The following is a 10,037-nucleotide window of genomic DNA, read 5'->3' as shown; positions in this document are numbered from 1 at the left end:
CAATATAGCACCAAGAAGCTCTAACAAAGGTCAATGGAATATATAGTTGTGGTTTCTGGAGTAATCATTGCTGCCCATTGACACCATTGCAGTTGTTACTCAGCACAGTGTGTTTGGCTCAGCCATCTTAGAATCAAAAAATGGTTACAGCACAGAAGGAAACCATTTGGCCCATTCAGTCTGTGCTGGCCCTCTGCAAGAACAATTTAGCTGGTCTGGATCCACGACTGCTCCACCACCAACCCCCATCCTTCCCCTGCAGCTCCATGATATTTCTTTACTATTTGGGCACTTATCCAATACCCTTTTAAAAATCACAGTTGAATCCACCTTCACTACTCTTTCAGACAGGGCATTCCAGGTCATAACCATGAGCTGCATGATCATTTTACATTGTTATCCATTGGTTCTCAATCCTTTCTGCCAATGGAAACAGTTTCTCTCTATGTATTCTGCCTTGATTCCTCATGATTTTGAACACCTCTGTCAAATCGCCTCTCAACCTTCCCTTTAAGGAGAAAAAGTCCCAGCTTCTCCAATCCATCCACGTAAAACTGAGGTCCCTCATTCTTCCACACACTCTTCAGCTGTTTCATCAGTGACCTTCCTTCTGTTATAAAGTCAGGAGTTAATCCGTGCAGTAATGGTCCTAAGGTGTTCAGCTTCATTTGAGTCCTTCTCCCTGCACTCAGAGCTGTTCTTAAACAGACAATCTTGGACATTGCAGCAAAAGCAACACGTCCCAATGATATTGTTGGGAGGGTTCTGAGGCTGAGAGAGACAATAGAGGACCTTTTGTCTGAGTTTGTACTACACTTGACCAGGATGGCGCTTGACGTTCTCACTGGACACTTGAAATGGAAATATTTCTATTCCCCAGGACCAATAAACCTCACCTTTGAGCATTAAATGTAATCCTTTGTTTCTATTTTCGTCATTACAGGTGATTAAAACATTAAACAAAGCTTCTGTTTTGCTTCTTTTATTGTGATGTGCTAAACGTTGACAGATGAGATGCTGAATCATTTCAATCTTGAATCATTAGTATTAATAAGAAACTGGACTGAGCCAGACAATTCTTGCAAAATCCTGCATATATATATATTGCATCATACAATCTTACAAACAAATTCACATTAAGTACCATAGTAAATAGAATTTAAAACACTAACTTTTAAGACACCAAATTAAAGTTTTTCTTTTGTACAGAATTGGGAGCGTGTTTGTGTTTTATTTTTTACGCTGAATATTCATATTCTTCAGCACTTCGCCGGCCGAAATCCATCCATCCCACGTAATCCCGATCGCTTATCCTGTGGGAGGGATCCTGGTTCTGCAATTTGGTTCCCACGAGGGTGCCTCTACCCAAAGAACCTGGGGAAGACAAATTATGAAACTAGGTCTGCAGTACATTGTATTCAATCGCAAATTCATTCAGTTATTAAAAACATAAGAACACAAGAAATAGGAGCAAAAGACAACCTGACCCTTCAAGCCTGCTCCACCGTTCAACAATTTGAATCCCGCACTATTTCCCATAATCCCATAAAAAAAATCCATCAACCTCTGTCTTGAAGATACTCAATGAATGAGCATCCACAGTTCTCGGGGGTTAGAGAATTGCAACTATTCACAACCATTTGAGTGAAGACATTTATCATCTCGGTCCTAAATTATAGAGGCAATCAAAAATCGAAAGGGGTGGGGAGGTGTGATGGGACAATGGGCTAGCACACTTCATATTCAAATCCAGCTCATACCAATGGGATAGAAGAACCCATTGGTCAGAAGGCAGGTTATTGCCTGAAATCATTTAAGCATCTCAGCCAAGCCCCTAGCTAGCCTTGAATTCACTGCGTAAAACTGCTTACAACTTGACTCAAATCAATAGTCTTGATTAGAAGTCACAGAGAAGCAGGTTGGGATATACAAAGGTTAAGACAATGCTGTAGAAGAGTGGCCTGATGTTTGTATTGTTTTAATCTAACTGTGCTGCATCTTGCTTCAGAGTGTCTGTTGAAGATGAGACAAGATTGTAACGCAATTAAAATCCATTCGCTTACACGGAGTTAAAATTAGGCAGGTGTCGGTAATGAAACATTTCCTGTCACGACACAGGCATGTCTAATCTTGAGTACAGAATATGTGTATGTAAGATATGAAAAACCCTTTATTAAAAATAATCTGATGCACAGATACGTACTGGTAACATAACGAGCGAGAACTCCAAGACCAAATGTCAGTGTGATAAGATCCAGCCTGTTCTTGTACAGAGGGTTCGCAAGCTGAACCACTAATCAAAGTAAAGGGGAAGGGATGATTTCCTGACATGAAAACTGTAATCGAGATGAAAGAATCCATAGGTGCATTTTAAAAACACTTCCAATGACCAGTTACAGTAGGCATTTTTTTCCATTGAGAAACCTAGGTGAAAGACCAAAGGCCACAGTGCAGGACTCAAATTGTAAGGAAAAGAGAAAGAAGGTAAATCGGGAAGCAAGTGGCAAGGTGAAGCAGATCGCCCCTTAACTTTGTGATTAGAGGTGGTGTAATAAATGGCGAATCTTGTAGGAGGGAGAACATACTGGAGGAACTGGTCAAATACTTTTTAAGAAAATATGCTATGTTTTGAGAGAATCAACATTCTAACTCATAACACCTTACAACATATTGTATACACTTCTCAGCAGTAACAAGACAGGCATCTGAAACATGGATCAACTTTGTGCGTGATAGATTTTGTCTTTTGACAGCTGCTATGAAAACTAGATTTACAGCTTTAGAAATATTAAATGTTGTTTTTACAGCTTAGAAACACCAATTTTCCTAAGGGCTTACATTGTTAGACAGAGCAGCCATGTTACAATGTACATGGCTGATCATAGCCATAGGAAACAACGGCCCTTTGTAAATTCTTGTTAATAATGCACCTGCTCTTGGTAGTAATATATGCTTTTTTTCCCAGAAACAGTTATCTCATAATCAATGCATGCAGGTTACACAGTTAAAGCCTTTAGTTTGTACTCTGCCGACCAGTTAAATAATTATTTATTTTAATTAGAAGACAATGAATTAGAATTGCTTCAGTTCTTGACTGCATCAATAATTAATCAATTTTTTGTGTTGTATCCACTTCACCTTAGGGTTGTCTTAACTCCGCTATTCAATATCTGCCCTATGCCTGTAAAACAGAAGTTTATTTATGAGATTTATCTACTTGTTTTAACTTGAGGTGCCGTTAACTTTCGGTAGTACCATTTTTTTTTCCGTCCAGTATAATTTTTCTAGTATAATTTATTTTTGGATTGCCTGTATTTCAAAACCTTGTGGAATCAGACTCCTCCCAAACAGGTTATGAACAAATTATGAATGATTTTTAAAAATACAAATTAGCATTTTTGTTAAAATATAAAAGGTGCCCATCTGCTCCAAAAATGGAATTTTTGTCTACTTTTGATGACAGCTGCCATAAACTAGAATTGTGGAAGCATTTATTCCCAGTAGTTTAGAGAAGAAAATATCCAATTATTTTATTACTTTGCATGCTACCATAAATCTCAAACAGATTAGTCATGCATTTACATTCCAGATAATGACATTCACAATTTGCTAACATATTAAAAAAAATTACTTAGTCCTAACCAGATGGCACAATTGTAATTCAATTACATATCTAATTTGCAGCAGAAACAAGCTACTCCTTCATCACTGAAATGTGAAAGCTTTTTGATTGCAAATATACTTTGAAAATGACAGTAGGATTTCATATAAACATGGTTGTTGTTTTATTTTAATTACAATAAATGACTTCACAGCACAGTATGTCTGATTTCATGGTGAGCCTGTGGCAGAGATGGAAATGAAAGTACTTGTGGGAAAAGGAGGAAGAAGCAAGAGGCAGGAACCTCGTTCACCGTGGCAATACCTCTCTGCACAGTGGGAGATGCATTTGAGTGATCTGGAGCAAACTCTCTCATGGAGTTTCATCCATCCATCCCGCATTGAGCAAGTGCCTGGTGGACGTTCAGTGACTGTTTCTTTCTTTGTTCTGCAACCACCACCATAGGGCCATAGTCCAGAACAACAGGGTCATTTGATTCTATGGCTGAAAAATAGGTCTAAGGCTGGAAACTGTCACAAAATGGACTTCATGACGGGAACACATGCTTGAAGACGACAGCTAAGGCTGGTTGAAAATTGGTGGGACTCATCCACATAAAACTGGTGAATGACAGACACCAATTAGGCACCTTGGTGCAGTTTACTAGTTGGCGCCTCAGCAATATCAGCTGGCTCAATAGGCAAGCTGCTATTTAAAAGTAATTGGTGGAAGGAATAGAGGGAGGTTGAGGAGAAATTATTTTACCCAGAGGGTGCTGGGGGTTTGGAACTCACTGCCTGAAAGGATGCTAGAGGCAGGAGTCCTCGTGACATTTTTAAAAAGTGCTTGGATATGCACTTGAAGTGATGGATTAGCTGCTTATCAGCCGGGACAGACATGATGGGCCAATGGGAATCCTTGTGTAAATTTCTATGGTTCTATGAAAAGCATGACAGGTGAGTCTGGGGTGGGGGGTATTGGGGAGGTGGACCAGAGTCAGGGACAAGACTGAGTCCGCAGAAATGTTGCGAAGCCAAGAGGAGCACTCTTAACTCCAGCTGGTTTCACAGTCATTTACATAATTAAAAAGAAGGTAACTTGCCTTTTTATCACTGGCATTCAACTGTCCCTTTTAGGACCACTGTAGACCCCTTAAAATATGTGGCCATACTCTGCCTAGTTTATGGCGAATTTGGAAGAGGGAGTCTTAATATATTCAAGAAACCACTGGGCAGGATTTTGCCCTTGGTGTGCTGGCTTGGCGGGGGCAGTCGGGAAGCTGACCACTGCCCGCGATAGGGCCCAGAAGGCAATTTCACGCTGGCCGGGCCAATTAAGGCTGAGCGCTGCCTGTGCGGACAGGGGGAGGAGTGCGAGCAGGCCAAACGCAACCTTTGTGTATGCGTGCGAGTGCACGCTAATCTCCCTGAGGCAGAGAGCTGCCTCAGGGAGATGAAGCTATATGAAAAAAATTAATTAAAAAAAATAAAAATGTAATGAAACATGACCCCGCTCATGTGACTCTGTCACATGAGCAGGGACATGTTATTAATGAAAAAAAATAAAAGTTTTTATTTTATTTTTATTTGCTCCTAGAAACCTCATCCCGCCCGTGGATGAGGTTTCCAAAAAAGTGCAAAGGCCACCGTAAGGTTGGACGGGCAGCGAAAAATTTATTTTAACTAACTTGTTAATGGCCTTAATAGGCCTTTCAATTGTGAGCGGGCGTGCTGCCGACTCTGGCGCACACCCACCGACCGAAATATTGCGCGAGCGCGCGATGACATTGGGGCGCTTGCCCAACATCATTTTACGCGTGCCCGCCCGCTGAGCTAAAAATTTCACTCCATATGCCTGCTTCAAGCAGGCACCCTGTATGCTTGGATGTTGTGGCTTCTAGGTTGGCATTCAGTGCATTTCCAGGGGGAGAATAAGCACTTAATATGCCATGAAGACATTGAAAATAAGCAAAATGCATGGGGTCCTCCATTCTTACAGGACCTGTCCCATCGTGGCACCTGTTGTTGGCTCCTTGTGCTGGATATTTTGTTGCGAAAAGTTTTAAGCCAAGTCTCCAACTTCTTGACAGGAATGGATCAGATTAACCTGAGGCTTCAAACAATTTGTTCCTTTTTGAGGTGCCGTGGCACATAATAGGGCTGGGTGTTGGAATTGTCAGGAAATATATTTCACCTGTCCTTTTCCGGATCAGCATGCAAAGAAAAATGGATTCTTTATTTTAGTTGGCATGATTATATTAGACAGAGCAAAAATAAACAGGCAGAAATAGACAATGAGAACATCGGCTTACAAGGGAGAAAAGGCAAACATTGGAATTACACACTAACCCCTGCAGAATGAAAGAACATACCAAGTGGCTCCATCACTGGGTAAACATGTCTGCAGCAAAGGTTAAAACGCTATTGTTTACAGTGTTATTCTGATGCTTTTTCGTCATTGCTTCGCACGCTCTGCTCAAAGGTAGTTCCTTGACTCTTTGCCTACTGATGCTTCATCCTGAGCTGTTTTCTTGGCAGTTTTTGCCAACACCTTCCTCTCTCAGTTGCAGGGTGAGGAGGCAGGTGCCTAGTCTACCTCAGCCAGAATGGGTATCGAACCCACACAGTTGGCATTATTCCGAACCATACACTAGTCATCTAGACAACAAAGCTAACCAGCCGTCCTCTAATGCTTCAACTACGAATGGCTCAATAACTGGTAAATACCTAGACCTTACTCTGAGATGATCAAAGCAAAGTGTCAAGACCCACCCCTTAAACAACAACCAAAGGCCTCTCAAACCATAGCCCAAGAAAGCACCCATAAAATAATCTGGATTTGAAATTGCCAACCTTTCACTGTGGGGGATGGTTAACCCACCATTACTTGCACATAGAGCCGAAACACATCATTTTCACTGGCAGCTGCTCCTTGTGAGATACCCACAGTTTCCCTCTCAGGAGAAGAAGGAAGATATTACAGTCTTCTCCAGAGAATGCATTGAGGGAAGCACAGAACACTCTAACTCCCCCAGTAAGGTTGTTCATGCAACAAGTTAATAAGAGGTTTCATCTGCCAGACTAAAACCCCCAACCAATGTTACTAATGTACTTTAGGGAAGAAAATCTGTTGGCCTTGCCTGGTCTGGCCTACGTGTGACTCCAGACCCACAGCAATGTGGTTGGCTCTTAAATGTCCTCTGAGCAAGGGCAATTAGGGATGGGCAATAAATGCTGGCCTAGCCTGTGATGCCCACAACCCATGAACGAATTTTTAAAAAAACAATGATGTCCCAACAGTTGCTTTGAATATTTGCATCTACTTTCAGGTGATTGGGCACAGGATTACTTGAAGAGGAAGATAATGATGAGAAAATTTCAAGTGATTGGGCACAGGATTACCTGAAGAGGAAGATAATGATGAGGAAATGCCCAAGGACACATGGCTACGTATTTGCAGCTTTGGTGCAGCAATGTAACATTAAAAGTTACCCACGTGTTTCAATGTGCTGGTTCCAGGATTGCCAGCTTCAGAGTGCAAGCTTTCTTCCTGACCTTATGTAGATGACAGCAACCGTTTACAGGAGTGCTCACGACATCTTTATGGACTGTGGTCACAAATATATGGGCCAATACACAAACTATCAAAACTAAACTTAAATAGACTGGGCATACAGGACCCAGTTGGGTCCTTCTATGTACGGTTACAGTACAACTTTGACATCTGCCTCTCCTGGCATAGAAAATATAAGTGATGATGCCCAACTCCCCAGACTCCAAGAATATGGATAGATAGAATAGGATAATTTATAGGAGGCTGCTGTAATTGGCGATGGATACGGGCCAAATCACCTGAGGAACTGCAATCACTGTCAGATTTCCACTCCATTCCTATTTATTTTACAGAACGACAGAGCCCTGCATTTCTGGCCAGGATCTCCAAACTGGGCCTCTTCAGAAACACGGAACATATCTGTTCTTGGAGTCCTTCCTTGCAGCAATGAATCATCAGGGGAAGCCAAGCCACAGCCCCTTTTCATGACACTAGCAACCATACTTTGGTCAGTCTTCATTCACTAACATACTGAAAAGCTTTGGGACATTTAAATAGTGTTTCAGTGTGCTAATGAATGAATGTGAGTGAGGCAAGTGGGTAGAGTGGCAGGCTGGGTACAGTGGTGATGTTGGTTCAGGTCAGGTTGGGGGGAGGGTCAGGGGGTCACTTACATAGTTACCCAGGAGTTAGACAAGGATTTTTCTGTCTAATGTTTTAAAAATACTTTCATGGGATGTGGGTGTCACTGGCAAGGCCAGCATTTGTTGCCCACCCCTAATTGCCCTTGAACTGAGTGGCTTGTTCAGCCAGTTAAGAGTCAACCACATTGCTGTGGGTCTGGAGTCAACATGTAGGTAGATTTCCTTCCCTGAAGAATTTTATTGAACCAGATGGGTTTTTACACCAATCAATAATAGTTTCATGGTCATTATCACTGAGAGCAGCTTTATATTCCAGATTTATTAATTGAATTTAAATTCCACCATGTCATGGTGGGGTTTGAACCCAACACCCCATTAACCTGGGCCTGCTGGATTACTAATCATGATCATCACTACACCACCATCTCCCCAGGTAATTAGCTAGGTAAGTAAGTTGGAACCATCTGAAGTGTCCGACTCTAACTCAGATTTGGAGACTTTTCCAAAGGGTTCTGAATGCAGGGGAATTGCCCATTGCAAATCCAAACTTTCCAGGCAATTCCCATGTAGTCATTGCATCAGGACTTCCGAGGAGTCCCTATGCATATCTTTTAGGGTACGTCTAGTCTCCAGAGACCGGATGCTCTGGGCCGTTGAGTTCTGTTGATGGATGTTAAGATATCCTGTCATGAAGCTATAAATGTATATAATATTACTGGAAAATATTTTTCTTTAAAAAAATTAGAGGTTTAGTCTGTGGGCGTGTCTTAATTGGATTAAAGCCAGCTAGTCTGGGTGCTTTTGATGTGTACTAGGTTTGATATGTAAGAGAGACAGAGTGTATTTGCATTGCTTGAATAGAGCATTCAAGAAGTGGGGTGAAAACTGACACCTATCTAGCAGATACCAAGCAATATGTTTATATTACTAATAAAATTGGTACTATGAAAGGGATTTTATTGTTAGAAGAGGCTGGTAATACAATGAGAATTTACATTCAATGCATTGTGCTAGGTATAACTTCAGCAGTGTTGTGTGTGCAGGGCAGAGCAATGGGAGATCAAAAGGCTGCTGTAAGCTTCCAACTGTCTCCACAGGAACCAAAGTGAAAATAACCTCATTTTGAATTCGTAAGGTGAAAATGCTTTGCCTGGTGTTTGGTTAAGTCTATGGGTTGCTGTTGCCTTAATGCAGATTAGTTTGGGAATTTGTTAAAAGTTATGATGGTAGTAATTTGTAGCCATGTGTATACATACTTCAACCCGTGTAAATTAATAAAATGTTTCATTTAGTTTAATGTAAAACCTCGAGAACTGGTGGTCTGATTCCTGAATTTAGAGTCGCATCTCAAACATAACACTTAAAATTATAGGTTATGACAGTTGTTTAAAGCTTCCCTCTGGGATTTTAAAATAACTCAGCTGTACCAACTGCATCGGTCATAACACATCCACCTGCCTTCCTCATCCATATCTATCTAGTGATCTACATGGTAAAATATGAAATAATTCAATCATTTATAATTTAAACCACTTGCATTCAGTAAGCAATTGCAGAAAATGTGGAGTTATTAGGCTTCACAGTAAAGTGGCAGTTTTACTTTGCAGTTAGTGTAGCTCACCTTTCCTGACTTGTTGAAGGTATTGTGTGAGCAGGGCTCCCAAGTTGGCTCTCTGCTCGCTGTTTTGGAATGGTTTCACATGGTCAGTGGACTGGGTTTCCCGAAGTTGCCTTTGGTGCATGTCAACGCTTTGCTTCAGCTCACTGCCGATGGGACTATCATCATCAGACCCATTGATGAGTCTGCCAATGCAGCCCGAGGAGAGAACCACGAGGAACACACACACACAGATTCCACTGTTCATAGCTGGAATGAAAGGAAATACGAAAGAGCTGTAGTGAAACCCTGGTCACCTCGATTAGGTACTTAAGCAGTCAAAATGTTTCCAAACTCTTACTCCATTACAAATGGGAAGCATTCACAATCACTGAGAAAACAAGGCTAAGGATATACGTAGCAGATAATGTCCACTAACAGCCAATATTTACTGTGTAATTGATTTAACTTGGGAACTATATATTATTAGCTACAAATATCTTCCTCATCAGAGACTATCTCCCTGGTAGTAGCCCTTTATAAGCACTGCACCTGGAACATCAAGCCATTCTTAAAATCTGAATCGTTGTTTCAAGGTACAATTTCAAGGTACAATCTTACTATTCTAATTTCTGTGCTGAGT

General features: G+C 41.2%; 1 protein-coding gene across 1 annotated transcript; it reads right to left on the bottom strand.

Moving 5' to 3' along the window:
- Positions 1-966: 966 nt before the first annotated feature.
- On the bottom strand, positions 967-9,662 carry LOC144673876 (cholecystokinin-like). The gene is made up of 2 exons (XM_078535517.1): positions 9,419-9,662; positions 967-1,374 (listed from the first exon to the last, which is right to left on the bottom strand). Exons 1-2 carry the CDS (start codon positions 9,660-9,662, stop codon positions 1,238-1,240), a joined length of 381 nt encoding a protein of 126 aa, XP_078391643.1. The 3' UTR covers positions 967-1,237.
- Positions 9,663-10,037: the final 375 nt, after the last annotated feature.

The sequence above is a fragment of the Cetorhinus maximus genome, chromosome 3, assembly GCF_964194155.1.
Source record: "Cetorhinus maximus chromosome 3, sCetMax3.hap1.1, whole genome shotgun sequence".
Classification (NCBI taxonomy): domain Eukaryota; kingdom Metazoa; phylum Chordata; class Chondrichthyes; order Lamniformes; family Cetorhinidae; genus Cetorhinus; species Cetorhinus maximus.
This window is presented reverse-complemented; position numbering and strand designations above follow the sequence as displayed.